This window comes from Cebus imitator, unplaced genomic scaffold, assembly GCF_001604975.1.
Source record: "Cebus imitator isolate Cc_AM_T3 unplaced genomic scaffold, Cebus_imitator-1.0 Scaffold606, whole genome shotgun sequence".
Classification (NCBI taxonomy): Eukaryota; Metazoa; Chordata; class Mammalia; order Primates; family Cebidae; genus Cebus; species Cebus imitator.
Genome location: NW_016107921.1, coordinates 730,619 through 748,838, shown reverse-complemented (window position 1 = coordinate 748,838; position 18,220 = coordinate 730,619). Strand labels below are relative to the sequence as shown.

The following is an 18,220-nucleotide window of genomic DNA, read 5'->3' as shown; positions in this document are numbered from 1 at the left end:
TTTAAAAAAAAAAAGAAAAGAAAAACAGACTCATTAAGTGAATTATATTAAAACTGATTTCAATTTCCCTTGGGAAAACCTAATAATAGTATTCCCAATTTCCATCTACTATCCATAGGAAAAAACATCCAAAGGTCCTATTCAATTAAAAGAAAAGAAACATTGTTTCCATTCAATGTGGTAAGGATGCTAACACTAAAGTAAGCTTAGAACAAAAACAAACTTCAATAACAGAAACTATCCTATCTTAATGAGTATTTTAAATACTTTCAAAAGTATGTATTATTTATATAAACGCAATCCCTTTTAAATAAATACAATGTACTTTTACTGGAATACATCTGTTTCTAAAAGCTAAGCTTAATATTAATAGAGCCCTAAAAATTTTTCACTTTGTAATTTCCTAAATCAGGGTGTTCTACTTCCGGCCTGCTACCTCTTTGGCATAATTTTCAAATTCAGATTTCAAGAACTTTTTAATAAAATAAAACAAAGACTGGCTACATCCCAATAGCAATGAGCACACAGGCAAGGACATCTTGGTTTTTTTCTTTCCTTTTTTTTTGAGGCAAGGTCTGGAGTGCAGTGGCATGACGATGGCTCACTGCAGCCTGACTCTCCTGGTCTCAAGCTAGTCTCCCACCTCAAGCCTCCTGAGTAGCTGGGACTACAGGCATGCACCACCACATCCAGCTAGGTTTTAAATATTTTGTACAGACAGGGTCTTGCTACGTTATCCAGGCTTGTCTCAAAGTCTTGAGCTCAAGCAATCCACCCACCTTGGGCCTCCCAAAGTGTTGGGATTACAGGTGTGAGCCACCGCACCTGGCCCATATTTTGGTTTTGAAATGCCATTCTCCAATAATAGGAACTAGGCCTCCTTGAAAAAGGCCTGATTTTAATGCAGGAGCAAAGAATACACAAGAGCTAGGAACATCTTGTTGGGTCAGAAGGCAACCAAGTGCTCAAAAATCAAAAGATTGGCGGTATGGTAAAGGGAAATGTGAACCAATCTGAAAAAGCTTCCAAAGACCAAAGCTGGAACAATTTGAGCAACAAAATATAAAATAAATATACATGAATCCACACGAATACAAACAAATGATAAAATAAATAAATGAGAGAGAAGAAACAAATCCAAGATTGAGAAACTGTAACAGATTGGAAGACACTAAGGAAACATGATGACTAAATGCAGTCTGGTATGCTGAACCAGATCCTGGAACAGAAAAATGACATTAGTGGAAAAACTAGTGAAATCCAAATACAATCTAGTTTAGCTAAAAGTTTAGTTAAGGGCATGTGCCAATGTCAGTCTCTTAGTTTACAATGGCAATGTAAACTAAATTTACAGTGGCAATGGTAAATGATGTTAAGATGATACTATTAGGGAAAAACTGGGTGAGGGGTATGCTGGAATCTTGCACTAACTTTGCAGCTTAAGTCAACCTAAAATTATTTCAAAATGAAAAGTTTATTAAACAACAACAACAACAAAATAAGCCTTGGCATTTGTCCAATAAAAATAGAGGCAGATAACTTTAACAATGAAGTTGTTAATTCCCACCAATATTTTATTTCCCCCTACCATGCTGTATGCTTTACCTTAGCACTTATCACTAGAATTAAGTGCTGCAGTTTTGGTAGTTGTTCATTTTTGTTTGTGCTTTCTACTGGATCTCCAACATGTAGAAAAGTACCTGGCACTTAATAAGCATCCAATATATATTTGCTGAGCAAGTATGTGTTAGATAAATATTTCTATTACTTTTCTAAACGTAATAGATACCAAAGTTGGTCACTTTATTTTTCCCTTTAAACTGTTAACATAATTTTTATTTCCCCACCTTAGCAACAAGGTAATTCCTGAAGAATGTGTGCACAAGGCAGGGATAAAAATGAGAAAGAAAAAAAAAAATGAGAAAGAGCACACAAATGGCGAAGCACATACAATTCTGGCTATAACCTATAAATCTCTTTTCATCAGTTAAAAGGATGCACCTTAAAAAAAAAAAGTTCTCTTTGATATATTACATCAGACTTTTCTGCCTGATTTTCAAAGTTATCTACGATCAACACAAGAACACAAAAAAAACAAAATTACCAATTTTTACATGTTTTTTTTTTAAACATAATAGATACCAAAGTGGGCCATATTTACATATTTTTGATTAAAATAAAATATGGTGATGGGGACTGAAAAATGGTGCACTTGCTTTGGAAAACAGTTTGGTAGTTTCGTGTAAAGATATAATTAGCCTGTAACCCAGAAATCCCACTTAAGTATTCAACTGAGAAATAAAAACATGTTCACCCAAAAATCTCTAAGTGTTTATAATGTGACATGGTAAAAGCCCCATAAAACTGCATACCTCAACCATACCTCGGCTTACTGTTGAAACTGCTCTCTGTAGCCACTTTATTCAAAATCACCAAAAACTGTAAACAACCCAATGCACAACTAGTAAATGGACAAAAACTATGTTACACTCATATAATATCTTTTAATTAATGGTTTATTAATTACTCCACAAAAACGAATGCACTATTGATACACACAATAAAATGGATGCATCTAAATACATTATATCAAGTGAAAGAAGCTCAACTCAATTCCACTTACATGACATTCTGGAAAAGGCAAAACTATAAGATAAAGAGCAGATCAGTGGTTGGTTGCCAGGGTCTGAGGGTAAAAAGTAGGCTGACTCTAAAGGAGGCCACAAAAATTTTTTTCTGGAGGGACAGACCTGCTCTGTACTTTGACTGTGATGCTCTTTACACAAATCTATGCTTCTGTGAAAACTCAGAAGTGTCCACAAAAAAAGTAAAATTTACTGTATGTAATTTTAAAAATAAATATGGAGCTGAAAGACAACTAGAAGGATGTTAAGAAAGACATACACAGCCTTCTGCATCTGCAGATTCAAACAATCACAGATAAAAAATATTCTGAATTTTTCTTTAAATAATACAATAAACATAATACAAATAATACAATATAACAACTATTTACATAGCATTACAAGGTATCAGATATTGTAAGTAATCCAAAGAGGATTTAAAGTAGAGAGGAGGGCTTCTTTTGGCTTCTTTCCGCCCTCCTTCATCCATCAGGGAAGAAAAAAAAACAAACAGGAGTGCATAGGTCATATGTAAATACGACATCATTTCTATATCAGGAACTGGAACATCTGCAAATTTTGGTATCCATGGATGTTCTAGAACCAATCCCCTGCAAATAGAGGGACAACTGTTATGTATAAATGGAAGCCCTTGTTCCAAGAACAATCATCAATCTGTGATTGTCCTCTCTTCAAGTCACCAGAGTAAAAAAGGTAGAATTCTGAAAAGAAAAAAATACAATCCCTTTAACAGATTACTTCGATTGTTCATTTGGGACCTGTCATTGTGATGGAAATTAACAATAATTTCAGCTCTAAGAATCCAGGAAGTAACACAAACAAGAGAAGTTTGTTATCATGGGGGAAAAGAAACTTGACAGAAAAGCTAGGCTGCCTTTGTCACTGAGAGTTAATAAGTCTAGGACACTGGTTTGGTGTTAAATTTCCCTAAAGATCCAATGCTCTTGTTAACTGTGGACAAGCCCAGTAAACTTATTAAGATGTCAGATCACACACACACACACACACACACACGTAGTTTTGTAATTGTCATATGGAAGGTAAAAAGATTACAAATGAGTAAATGGCCCGTATTTACTGATTTATATAACCATACCTACTAGAAGCTATTTCATGAAATAGTATTAATAAAAATGTAATAATGAAGAAAAAGAGTAAAAATATAACTATTTCTAGAGAACAAATATGGCCTTAGATCTCAGATAACAATAATGCTTTAATGGGCAATATATCTATAAATTTGCACAGGAGCAATGACTAGAAAGGCTAAAAGCCTGACTTCTAGTTACTAAATTTGACAAAAGTGGCAACTGAAGAATGATGAGGTTCATAAATTTGAAGCAGAGCTTTATTTTTCATAAAGGGCTGCAACCTACAAGCATGCTTGAACTTCATGCTTCTCCATGGGACCATGTTCAAAAAACGGTGGTGTTAGCATGATCTGAGGGTGGAGTTTTCAGCTCTCTGATGTCAAAAGGTGAAGCAGAAAACATGAAAACCCTCACTGCACATTCATGTCAAAAGGTGAAGCAGAAAACACGAAAACTCTCACTGCACATTCTCCATAGATTTGCCAGAACCACCCTTATCAGGAGGGAATGCTGGTCAGTTGTTTTGTGGAAACCACAAAAGGGAGGGGCAGAAGTCAGGCTTTTAGTTGGTATCATCTGCGGTGTCTTTTGAAAGAGCTGGTTTTTATTTAGCACTTAGGCAAGAAAACTTAATGGCACTTAGTGAGTGAAAGGGTGTAAGCAGGCATGCTTGACCTCCCCATTCCAGTCATGACCAAGAACTCAGTTTTCAAGGTTTCTCTAGGGTCCGCCTTAGCCCAAGCCTCCCTGTAAGTTCTTAACTGGCTAATGTTAATACTTTATACCTTAATTCTTTATTCCACCAGGTATACTGGTATGGTTTGGCTATGTCCCCACCCAAATCTCATCTTGAATCCCCACGTGTTGTGGGAGGGACCCAGTGGGAGGTAACTGAATCATGGGGGCAAGTCTTTCCTGTGCTGTTCTCGTGATAGTGAATAAGTCTCACGAGATCTGATGATTATATAAGGGGGAGTTTCCCTGCACAAGCTGTATTCTCTTGTCTGCCACCAGAAGAGATGTGCCTTTCACCTTCTGCCATGACTGTGAGGCCTCCCCAGACATGTGGAACTCTTAAGTCCAATAAACCTATTCCTTTTGTAAATTGCCCAGTCTGAGGTATGTCTTTATCAGCAGTGTGAAAAAGAACTAATAAAAATTTTTGTATTTCTTGACATCAATAACCTGCCTTTTTACCTCTTTTTTCTCATTCTAATTTTTATCTTCTGCACTTTTATTTTTTCCTATCAAAGCTGACAGAATATTCTGTAATCATACTGAATTTTCTATGCTTTTCCTATTATATAGATCCAAAATTTCTCTTAGAAAAGAAGAACCTGGAATTCTCAGTAATATGTAGATCCTTGAACCACCATCCTATATCTAGTGAATCAAAATCTCAAGGAGGGAGAAATGGATATCTGTATTTTTAGCAAAAACCCCAAATAATTCTTACACGCAGGTGTATGAGAAGCACTGTCTACGTGTTTATTTTTGGTGAGGAGGATGCTATAATTAAATTTCCTTTTTTGTTCAACTTGTATTTTTCTTTGTGCTTTTAATTATCTTACACTGTCATAATCACATCTATAAATTATTCCAATGCCTTATGGATATCATCAAAACTATGGAATCCTCTCTTTACTCAAACAGGTCCCTCAGGAGCCCTCTATCCTCAGGCTGCAATACGAACTGGATGCTTTCTGGGTATCCTAAGACTGCTTCTTTGCTCTCCAGCTTAGATCTATCATCTTCTGAATCCCGTGCGCTCATATTTTTTGGTTTACTTACTTGTCTTGCAGGAGCATATCCCTAATTAGTGCTCTGTAAGAAAGATTGCATGTGAGGCCAATTTCTCAAGTTGTTAAATGTCTAAAATGTCTTTACTCAGTCCTCACCCCAGATTGACAGTTGGCTGAGTAGAGAATTCTAGGAGAAAAATTCTTTTCTCTCAGAATTTCAAAGGCATTATTCCAGTCTTGGGGCATTCAGTGTTGCAGGCCCGTTACCTGACCACCCCCCCAAACCCCACCCCCAGCAAGACATGTAGTATCCTCTCAACAGCTGAATAATAATATGACGGAGGAGTCAGAACACTTGGGTCCTTCAATTCTTAGATTTTTTTTCTATTATCCCTTTTACAATTTCTTCTCCATTTTTCTTTCCTTCTGAAACCCATATGAGTCAAATGTTAGAATTTCCAGATTCAATCTCTATGTCACTTCTTCTTGCCTCCTTATTCTATCTCTGACATTTTGTTCTACTTTCTGGTAGATTTCTTTACCTTACATTCTAATTCATCTATATTCATTTCCTAGCACTGCTGTAACAAACTACCACAAACTTCGTGGCTTAAAACAGAACATCATTCAACCCACTACACCTTCTACTGAGTTACTTGTTTTAACAAGTTATTTGTTAAAGGTCTGGGTCTTTGACTGTCATTTCTTACCAGCCCACTCGTCCTTTCCATTATAACAGATGTAATAACTTTAAAAATCTCAGAGAACACCCATTTCGCCTTCCAAAATTCAAGTTTCTTGCTTTTCCCATTTCATTTGTAAATTTTCCTTAAATTCATTCGTTAAATATTTACTGAACATATACACTATACTAAGCATGGTTCTAGGTACTAGATACAAATTCCAATTCCCAGCTCTTATGGAAATTACATTCTAATTGGGGTGTAGAAGCAATGATTATGTGTTTATTCTATCATGTATCATAAGCACTATAAAGGAAAACAACTTAGGGTAAGTGAAGAACAAAGAATGAAAATGTTACCAGTGGCAAATCCCTATGGCTTTGCAACAATCTCAGTTCTTGCCTCCTCAGAAAAAGAATTCAACTGAGGGGCATAAGGCAGGAAAGGTCGAGGCAAGTTTTGGAGATAAAATGAGTTTATTAAAATACAATGCTTTACAGCAGGAACAAAAGGAAGGAAAGTACACTTGGAAGAGAGCAAAGAGGCCAACTTGAAAGACAAAGGAACGATTTGACCTTTCGACTTGGGGTTTTATATGTTGGCATACTTCCAGGATCTTGCATCCCATCTCCCCGATTCTTCCCTTGGGGCAGGCTGTCTGAACAGGCAGTGGCCTTCTAGCACTGGGGAGGGGGATGTGCAACATGTTTACTGGAGTTGTACCCATGTTCACTTGAGGTGTTCTTCCCTTACCAGTAGAATGCCCCTAGGAGCTCCTATCCAAACTCTGCCATTTTGCCTCTTAGTGCAAATGCTTGAGCCCACTCACCCAGTTCCTGAGATCTCAGGTGAAGATGCTGACCACGTTCTGTTTATCTGGAGACTCCCTTTCCCTGGCGCAGGCCGCAACTAATTATTATTTTAGAGAAACAGTTAACAACTGCCTGACTATCACCTGATCGCTGCCTGTCTAGGGCAGGGGAGCCCTCTTCTATCCTGCTTATGCAGGGATGGCAGGAGCACAATAATCAAAAGGAAGAGTAGCAAGCAGTGAAGTCAGAGAGAAGCTCAGTATCAGATCCGGTAAGACCTTAAATATTATGGTACATATTTCAAAAAATTTGAATGAAATGGAAAGCCGAGCTTGGACATGATCTGACTTACATTTTGAAAGGATCAAGGTGATGGCTATATGGAAAGTAGACTACAAGGGGATAAGGGCAGAAGCAGAGTGAAGAATCAGGAGGTTACTATGACTGATCAAGGGAAAGATGATGGTGACAGACAAAGTGACAAGGGTGGAAGTGGAAAGAAGGAACTGTCTTTTGGTACATTTCAAAAAAATATGCTAATGAGTTAGCTGTGGGGCTAAGAGTAAAAGTGACATGAATGATTCCCAGGTTATGAGTTAGTGACAAAAGACAGAGAAAGAAACGAGTTTGGGGGGGGGGGGAATCATGCGTTCTATTTTATACTGTTAATTTTGAGTTGCAACTTAACATTTAAGTACAAACACAGAGTAGAAAGCTGGAGGTTTCAATTTTGAGTTCAAGAAGATACTGGAGCTAATGTTATAAATCTGGGAATTGTAAATAGTGTCTAATACTATAGGACCTGATGGGATCACCTAGAGCAACAGCAATGGTCTGCAAACTCTGGCTTATGGGCCAAATCTGTCACATGGCCTGGTTTTAGTTTTGTAAGTACAGTTTTATTGGAACATAACCACATCCATGCTTTTACTGTCCATGGCTGTATGTTACAGTGACAGAGCTGAGTATTTGTGACAGCGACTGAATGGTTTGCAAAACCAAAGGGCCAGAATTTATCTGGCCCTTTACAGAAAACTTTGCTAATCCCTGCCCTACAGAGGCAGCACCGAGAAGCAGGCTGAGGATTCAGCCCTGAGCATTTCAAAGGTTACTGTTGGGAAATATGACAAAGGTTCAACAAGGGAGAATGTGAAGGAGATGCATCAAAACTAAGACAAAGTGCATTAGATCGGAAGAGCGTCGGGGAAAGACAAAAAAAAAAAAAAAGTGTTTCAAAGAAAGTGATCAACTGTAAAAAGTACTGTTAATAGGTCATATGAGGACTTCAAACTGACCATTAAGGTTGCAGCATGGAGGTGACAGGTAGCCCTGACAAGCAGTTGGGTATAGTAGTAGATGGATGTAGAACTTAACAGGGGGATTAATTTCAGTTTTATTACAAATAGCACACAAACGTTTCCCATGCAGGTCTAATGCATGAGGGGTGTGCTAGTTCCTTCTATACAAATTGAATTATTAGATGAGAGGGAAGTAGGACCCCTGGTGGTGTTGGTGCCCCAGCAGCACTCTGCATGGTGGCATTTGGAGACCCCAGCATAACCGCCAGCCTCCTACCCATTCATCTCTGTGTAACACAGAGTTCCCAGTCATTTTCTTCTAGTCTGTTTGATATAAACCAAAATAGCCAAGGATCACCTAAGTTAAGCTTTCATCACTACTACTCTACCCAACTGCTTGTCAGGGCTACCTGTCACCTCCATGCTGCAACCTTAATGGTCAGTTTGAAGTCTTCATATGACCTATTAACAGTACTTTTTACAGTTGATCACTTTCTTTGAAACACTTTTTTTTTTTTGTCTTTCCCAGAGGAATTTCTCTGGGAATGCACTTTGTCTTAGTTTTGATGCATCTCCTTCACATTCTCCCTTGTTGAACCTTTGTCGTATTTCCCAACTGTAACCTTTGAAATGCTCAGGGCTGAATCCTCAGCCTGCTTCTCGGTGCTGCATCTGTAGGGCAGGGATTGACAAAGTTTTCTGAAATTTCTATTCCATCTGATATCAACACACCCACAACCTCTCTGAGGTTCTGCAGCAGCTCGGCTTCTTCCTAAACTATATCCCCTGAACACACAAACTTCAGCTGGGACTTCTTTCACACTGCTTTATTAATAACCATACCTCTATCAGTTTTTAAATCTTTTATAAATATTTCAAAATCTCAAGCTGTGGTGGTTCCTTAGCTATTGTTTTAGGATTACCCTTTCTTCCCCTGATTTACTAACACTTTAATAGGATATTTATTATGGGGGAAAAAAGATAAATGATTGCAGTCACTATGTCATTTCTGCCTTGGTATTTCACTGTTGTCAAAAATCAGATTGTGTCTTAGGCATTAATTGCTAACCTCTATGAGACCCATCAATCTACAGGATATTGCTAAACAGTGGTCAAAATTTTCCCTTCAACTGGTCTGAAATTAGATTTTATTATAGCATTTTCTAAGTTAACTATGTGATTCTTTCTCTCACAAGAGCAAGTTGTATCAGGATGAAAGTTTATTACTTACACCAGAGCAAGTGAGAAAACTGAATGGAATGTGAAAACTATACCTAATTTTATGTACATATACCAGACAGCTAAATGTATACTATATACCAACATATGATTACACGCTATTACAAAACCATTTATAGAGATTCTTACTAAAAACTTCGGCAATAGCTAAAGCTAGCTTTGTTTTACTTTCTGATAAAAAAATTAAAAAATGTAAAAAAGCTTAAAAACTTCAATAAAAATGCTTCCTCTGTTCCACATAGATCACACGATTCATATTTCACAGTACTCATACAGAAAATGTTTAAGGTTTTAGGAACTGAAAAATCAAATAAAATACTTTTTCTATATTCACACAGTACCCATTGTGTTCTATTATATCAGTTGGAGTTCTATGATATAGGCCAACTTTAAAAAGTTACAGAAACTTATACTTAAGACTCAAACATATTTTGTGGATTATTCATGGGAAGTTCTCTTTGAAGTCCAAAGATAGAGGCAGACTCCACCTACTTACCCAAATGACACACTTAAAGAAAACCTACAGTAATTTCAGCACAAGCACATGCTTACTATAAGTGACAAAGCAAATTTATTTTTAAAAACTGCATGGTTCGTTTCCAGACTAAATAAAAGCAACTTGAATTATCCTCAGCACTATTTCTGTAAGTAAACCTGTTGTCTATCCCATAATAAGAAAATTCCAAATTATGGAAAACATAGCTTTTCCCTATCCTTTGAGAAAAGTTTGGAATCTAAGAGATTTCAAATTATTAGCAAAACAAAACAAACAAAAACACCCAAGATATCAAAGGAATACTGGCATGCAATATTAGGTCTTTGGCTTGATATGAGTCTAACTTTATTATGATTTCACAGTTAATTCAAAAGATTCCAAGTACCCATTAAAACTTTCAAGACCTAAGGAGACAGGCACTGTGGTGCATGCCTGTATCCCAGCTACGGGTAAGTGGAGGTAAGAGGATCGCTTCAGCTGGGGAGGTCAAAGATGCAGTGAATTGTGATAGCACACTGTGCTCCAACTTGGGCAAAAGCGTCGAGACCCCATCCCTAAACAAATAAACGAAAAATAAAATGAATAAACAACAAAAACTCTCTGAAACCTATACATTAATAGGAACACTTTCAAAATAATTTATCCACATCCCCTTGTTTTCTCCCTTTACAGAATGTAACAATAAGGATTTTAGTCTAATGTCTTAAAGTCAAAAAGGAAAAATAAATAACATTTATTAAATACCTATCATGTGTGAGACACTGATAATTACACACATAGTCTCATTTAACTGCCAGGGCAACTACTGCTATCCCCATTTTGTTTATAGAGATCTGAGTTACCGGATGTCGTCTGAGGTAAGGGACACCATCTGCTGGTTAATTCAGTTGAGTGACTTGTCCAAGATGGTAAAATCAGGACTACAACTTCAGTGGTTTGACTATTAATCTAGAACTGTTACAGCACAGTTGCTTCTGGAAGTTGCAGAAATCATAACCCTGGTGTCACTAAGATGTTAACAAATGTTCTGAGAAATAAGTACTCTTGTGGTTCAAGTTTTGGACAAGTTATATCAGAATCTTCCAGAACTTAAATATGCACATTATTCTTTAAAAAGGCAATAAAATGGGAAGTGTTCTCATTTATTAAACCATGAAACCTTCTGTTTTAAAGAAAACCTAATAATTTCCCATGGGATGTTTGTGTTCAACTAAGCAGTTTGGAAAATGATCAGACAGTTCAATCTCCTCATTCCATGGTTTGAAAAACTGAGGTGCAGGGAGATGAAGTAACAGCAACATACTAACAGGACCAGGGCTGGCACCAAGGAGACCTGATGATTCCCACCAGGATGCTCTTTCCCCTAATCATGCTGTCTCACTGTTTCTACAAAGTTTAACATCACTTTTTTTTTTTTAAGTATTACCTCAATCATTTATTCTGATTTTCCTGAATGACAGTAAAGAGAAACCATTTACAGACATGAAGCTCGAAAATGCTCTGCCTCCCAATGCACTAGTATTTCAGAAACTTGGACTATATTTGGAAACGTGGGAAATGATTCCACTTTAGTAACACTGAATAACAATTTTAGGCCAAGTAGTACTACACTCTTATTTTTCTTTGAAGTGAGACATTAGTCCACCCTAATGCTGCATACAGGCACACTGAGTAAAGAATATCCAATCTGTGACCATCTTTATAAATTAGGACAATTTGTCCATTGCTTTCCCCTTACCTCATTCGCCCGAGGGTGGCTTCCTTTTACTGTGTCCTACCCCTTCTAGCAAACAGTAAACAGTCCTGGCCAGTGATGCCATCTGGCGGTTAGTTCAGAAATTGTTTAACCAACACACCTTCCAATCAGGATCTTACCATCTGGACCCTCCAAAACCACACTCCCCCTTCTTCCAATTTTTGCCCATTTATCTTAGTAAAACCGGCATTCTTCTTTTCTGCTCGTTTTATCCAACTGAATGCAAAAAGTATTTTATATGTGGCACTCTAGTTACAGAAAAAATGAGTCCTAAGTACATTCGAAGCTAAAGAAACAAACCAACAAACAATGAGAGGCCAAAATAATCCCCAAAATGCCCCCATTGGAGATCCTGTCCTATTAGAGATTATTGGAATCTCCATTATTCATCCAATGCCTTCAGGGAATACCAGTGCTGAGAAGGACCTCGAGGATCATCACTTCAAGGTCAAATGCTTCATTTTACAGCGGAAGAAACTGGCTCCAGGAGAAAGAAATAAAGTAATCACCCACTCAACAGGACACAGCAAGTTAATAATCCTCAAAATGCCCCCATTAGAGATCCTGTCCTTATAGAGATTATTGGAATCTCCGTTATTCAACCAATGCCTTCAAGGAATACCAGTGCTGAGAAGGACCTTGAGGATCAACACTTCACGGTCAAATGCTTCATTTTACAGCTGAAGAAACTGGCTCCAGGAGAAAGAAATGAAGTAATCACCCACCCAACAGCACACAGCAAGTTAATGGCAGAGCCATGATTATGACTTGGACTCCCCATTCCAAATCCAGTGCTGGTTAAAGTACTTGGTGTGCTCCAGGCTTCTGAAGGTTGTTCTTCCTCAACCAGTGTGTTAATTATAGTAATAGTGTGAATCTCCTGAGGGCAGTTCCCAAAACTAAATCTCCTCTATACAGTCTCTAGCACACTTCGTTAATATTTATTGACTATTTGAGTATCTATTAATCACTGTACTTCTTGCAAATCTAGAACACTTGCAGTAGACAGGCTTTTTAAAAATCTACTTAAAAAGCGAACTGCCGGCTGGGCGCGGTGGCCTGTAATCCCAGCACTTTGGGAGGCCGAGGCAGGCGGATCACCTGAGGTCAGGAGTTCAAGACCTGCCTGACCAATACGATGAAATCTCGTCTCTACTAAAAATATAAAAATTAGCCAGGCGTGGTGGCATGTGATTGTAATCCCAGCTACTCGAAAGCCTGAGACCGCGAATCGCTTGAACCCCGGAGGCGGGGGTTGCAGTAAGGCGAGATAGCGCCTTTGCACTCCAGCCTGGGCAACAAGAGCAACTTTGTCTCAACAACAACAAAAGCGAACTGCCATTTTGTAACACTGTTTCTATGACTATTCCCATTAATCATCACATAACCTTTTGGAACACAATCCATTCAGAAATTTGAGACTTCCTGTTCACCTGATCAGTCTTAACCAAACGAAGGTAGAAGAAAATATGTGGCATAGGGTGAAAACAAACCAATTTTGAAGAAGATAAAAATTCTAGTACTAGTTGTATTATAATCAGAAGACTTTAGGCAAGTTCGTCTTCTCTCCCAGAAAATAATCCTCGACCCTAACCTCTTGTAGGATAACCAAATCTTTCATACAGTACAAATGTCTATAATGCGTAGAGGTATAACTAATAGTAATTTCTATTTTAGGCCCTGTGACTAATTACTTTACATATACAATGTCATGTAATTCTTGCAGCCCTATTTTACAGATGAGAAAAAACAAGGCTTAGAAACTTAAACTCGTTCAGGGTCAGATGAAGAACTCAAGGGCCAGCTTAGAAGTGAAAGCCTCCAGAGCCAGTGCTTTCCGGGAAGCGATAATGCAAGGCCCACTTAGATACTACCACTCCGTGGCTCTGCAGTCAGTGGGGCGTGAAGGCAAGCGACCCAGATCGCTATTTCCAGGTACAGTTAACGTACATAGTGAAACACTGGAGTACACCGAACGATGCGTCACGAAGACCTGGGTCTTTTCCCTGAACTGGGCAGCTCAGGGACCCCCACAAGTCGCTTAGCACTCTGGGCTTGTCCAACTTGCAGAGAAGGGGCTGCCCCGGAGCCAGCAAGGCTTTTGATCGTGGATCACACTCAGGGTGTAAACCTGTGCGTATCAAGTCATGCTTCTGGGAAAGAACCTTTATCAGATCCCTCCAAAAAAGAAGACCCGCTGGATTAGGCACTGCAAAGTTCCGCTTGCTTCTCCGACAGCAGGAAGCTCCCGGAAGGAGGAGCTTTTTCACGGCTTTATTACGCCAGCAGAAAGGCCGGCGGGTGGGCGAGCTCTGCCTTCCGTTCCCCACTAAGTTGTGGGAACTGAGAACCGCCGCCGGGCCCAGCTAACAGCCTCCAGCCGCGGCGGGGTGAACGCTCGCACTCTGCCCACCTCTCGGGGTGGGCGGCTGGCAGGGTGCTGTCTCCCTCCCCCGGCCGCCGGCTGCCCTGCGCCCCTGCGTTCCGCTTTGAGGTCTTGATCCGCCGCCTCCTCTCTGGCAGTTCTCCTGACTCGGCGCACGATCCCGCGGGCCTGGAGCGCGGGGTGACCGCGGAGGACCCCAAAAACAGAGCGAGGGGAGACCGCGCAGGCGCTGCAAGTGCCCCCACTCCATCCCCTTACCCAGGTTTCTCCCGCGCGCTGCGCGGCGAAGCTGTACGAGCTACTTACTGAAGAAGAGGCGGTAATTATGCGAGCAGGGCCGTCCGCGCTCCTCGGTGTGGTACTGGGCCATAGCACGGCGCGGCCGGGTCCCTGCGCTAGTCGCCAACTGCAGGCAGGCGGAGGCGGGGGCACCCCCGCGCCACCCGCGGCCCGTGCGCAGCACCAGCTGCAGCAGCGCGCTCATGGCGTAGATGGCGGTCCGGTTCTGCGCGGGGAGGTACTTGAGGGCCCTGCCCGTCCGCGCCGGCGCCCCCTACCGTCTGGAGTCGTCCCTCCTACCGGCGAGCTTGGGCTGCAATCCCGGTCCTTAACCAGTGGAATCTGGGCCACCAGCCAGTTGTGCGCACTGGTACCTTCAGCGAGGCTGCGGCTCAGAGAAGGGCCCACCACTCCTGAGGCGCTCACTGTCACTCGTTAATTCATACATTTATTCATGACTTCATTTATCCCGTCAAGATTTACTATCATGATTTATTAGAGTAATGTAATATTGAGAGATTACTCTGTGCCGGGAACTGGTCTATATCCTGTCCAATATCGGAGATGAGTGCGCACACACGCAGACATCACTATAAGACAAAATGATCAGGCCACCACGTCAAAACGTGACTTTGACACCGACTTATACAACAAAAACCCCTAAGTAGCTTATTCAAATGCCATCTTCTCCATGAGGCCATTTCCTAACCCAGTAGAGGTGATTTATCCTTTCTCTTACATTTTCATTTCTTCAATGGTATTTGACACCATACTTGTATAACTGTGAACTTATTATGTTCCCTATTTCACCTTGACCTGCCCACAAGATGGTAAGTTGACCAGGCACTGAAGACTTGAAACGTAGTATCCCTGCAGGATGTTGCACCATACTTGGCATATAATTACGGTTTCTTTATGGCTTCTGAAATTCCCTCTCTGCTAAGTCTTTCTCATCAGCTTATAAATTTCTGGTTATGGAGCTTTCCAGAAAAACTTGTTAGAAGAGTTTTCCACAGTCACTATCTCCATTTCTTCATATTCTTCCCTCATGTCAATCCAGAAGGTTTCCTCCACCTTCCCAAGGTCATCAAATGACCTCCTTGTTGTCAAATAGAAAAGTCAATTATCACAGTAAATAGGAGTGAAAGAATCCAGAAGATAGAAGTAAATAAGATTTTATAAATTACAAACTAAAACTTTTTAAAAATTAAATGTATCAGTTACTCAGTATATAAAAGTGAGAGCTAAAAGAGTAGCAATTTTATAGAAAGAGGCAAAGAAATGTGTGCTTATGGATTTGAAAAAACAAAGTGAAATGATTTTAATTAAAAGGCATTAAAAATTATCTCCTGATTTAAAATACTGCAGTAAAAAATTAGATTATAAATGAGATTTTAATAAGCACAATGAATACATAAATTCATAAAAATATAATTCTAACTTAAAATCCAGGCCCTTTAAGGGAAAACTTACATCCTTTACATAGATTATGTTAACTAATTTATAGTAATTAAGTTAGAATTGCAAATTTGATACTAAACTAATTAACTTCTCTGTTTTATGGCTACAAACTACACAATATGGTTAATAAGAAGTTAGACAAGATATTTAAAACCAACATTTACTTACAAAGATCTGAAAGCTAATACCGAGATGGCTCTGGAGCGGAGAAATCCCGTAGGAGGGAACCAAGTGAATTCTGTCTTATTGCTCTTATGTGCTTGACCTCTATTGATAAGGTCACCTTCATAATTTAAGATAGGTACTACAGCTCCAACATTACATCCTCATTCCACCTGCCAGACAGACAAAAGAGAAGAAGGTTGTACCCCTTCCCTTGAGAACATTGCTCACAAATCACTTGTATCACTTCTACTGGCATCCCATTGGACAGCACTTAGTCTAATGGCTACAACAAACTACAAACTAGCAAACCTTATTCTGGGTAGTGATAGCCCTATATAACAATTGGGAGCCATACTACTGCAGAAGAAGAAAATGGATATTGTAGGACAACCAGTAGTCTGCCACAAGTGTCATTTTTTTTTCTTTGTAGTCCATCTTCTTTGAGACTGTCATCATCTAGACCACTTTCCTACTGGGCACCCAGGTTCTTTCAGCATTGTGATCATTAAAATTGGGAGACTGGTCAAAGTCTAGGTTCTGGAACTCCTAGGTTCCAGAAGGGATCCCTAGGAGCTGTTGTGACTGGCTACTTAGAGGCTCTCTACTTAGATTATAGATCCTAAAATGTTTTCTCAACAGTGGTAGCTTTGAAATGTGTCAATTTGAATAGGCATAACTATAAGGCAAAAGCTCCCATTAAAAGGGAGAGAAAATCTCTTTTGTGCATATGTCACAGAGTTGTGTAATTTTATTGTTTATGTTGGAAAACAAGCTTAATTTTTCTATTAACTTTTGAAGATCAGATATTTAAATAAGTCTAATTCCTATGGAGGCAAGGTTGTGGGCTAATTTCTAATGATCTATGGGTCTTAAATTATCTAGGCTGGGCATGGTGGCTCATGCCTGTAATCCCAGCACTTGGGAGACCAAGGTGGAAGAATTGCTTGAGCACAGGAGTTTGAGACCAGCAGCCTGGGCAACCTGGCAAAGTCCCATCTCTACAAAAAATACAAAAGTCAGCTGAGCAGGGTGGTAAATGCCTGTAGTTCCAGCTACTTGCAAGGCTGAGATGAGAGGATGGTTTAAGCCTGGGAGGCAGAGGTTTCAGTGAAGCAAAAATCACGCCATTGCACTCCAGCTTGACCAACAGAGCCACACTGTCTCAAAAACAAAGTTATCTATTGAGTTAATCTAGCATGTAGTTCTGAGGTCCCTCTTGCAAATAGCTTTTCTTAACTCTGGCAACATATTTTATTAATAACTGACAACAAATTACATGCATCCTGATTTTAAGAAAATAAAGTTATTAAACATTTCTGAATGTGAATGTTTACTTAAAATGAAATCTCGCCGGGCGTGGTGGTTCACGCCTGTAATCCCAGCACATTGGGAGGCTGAGGCGGGTGGATCACAAGGTTAGGAGTTCAAGACCAACCTGGCCAAGATGTTGAAACCCCGTCTTAAAAAAAAAAAAAGACAGGAAAAAAAATGAAATCTCTTCACTAACTTGTCATAAATTACATTGTAAAATGTTACTAGGTTATTATGCATTCAAAAAAGGAAATGGTGACTTTTTTGAGTTTACATTTATTTTTAATCACTTACATTTTCTTAAATCACTTAAATAATGTTTACATTTATTTTTAATCACTTCAATTTTCATCTTTCATTCTTTACAGTTAATTGAACTATTTGAGAATCAAAATTAAAAATGGATAATATAAATGATAAGAAATAATCAAAGTGGATGATTAATAATAATTAATAATTAATAATAATTAATAATTATTAATTATTAATAATTATTAATTATTAATAATAATTAATAATTAATAATAATTAATAATTACAAAGTGGATGATAAGAAACTTCTGGGAATTAAAAGAACTTGTTCTAACCCAATGCAAAGAAACTAAGAACTTTGAAAAAAGGCTTGAAGAAATGTTAACAATAACACACAATTTAGAGAGGAATATAAGTGAATTAATGGAGCTGAAAAATACAACACGAGAATTTTGCGAACTATGTACAAGTCTTAACAGCCGAATTGATCAAGTAGAAGAAAAGATATCAGAGATCGAAGACCAACTTCATGAAATAAAACAAAAAGACAAGATTAGAGAAAAAAGGATAAAAAAGAACGAGCAAAGTTTCCAAGAAATATGGG

At 38.9% G+C, this 18,220-nt stretch overlaps 1 protein-coding gene across 2 annotated transcripts in view; it reads right to left on the bottom strand.

The window, feature by feature from the left end:
* PPA2 (inorganic pyrophosphatase 2) overlaps positions 1 to 14,663 on the bottom strand; it is a 104,233-nt gene extending 89,570 nt beyond the window's left edge. The window contains exon 1 of one of the 2 annotated variants that reach the window (XM_017516830.2): positions 14,455 to 14,663. In XM_017516830.2, the coding sequence (XP_017372319.1) occupies positions 14,455 to 14,632 (178 nt within the window). In that variant the 5' untranslated portion in view covers positions 14,633 to 14,663. The remainder of the gene's footprint in view (positions 1 to 14,454) is intronic. The other variant, XM_017516831.2, reaches the window with a different exon arrangement.
* Positions 14,664 to 18,220: the final 3,557 nt, after the last annotated feature.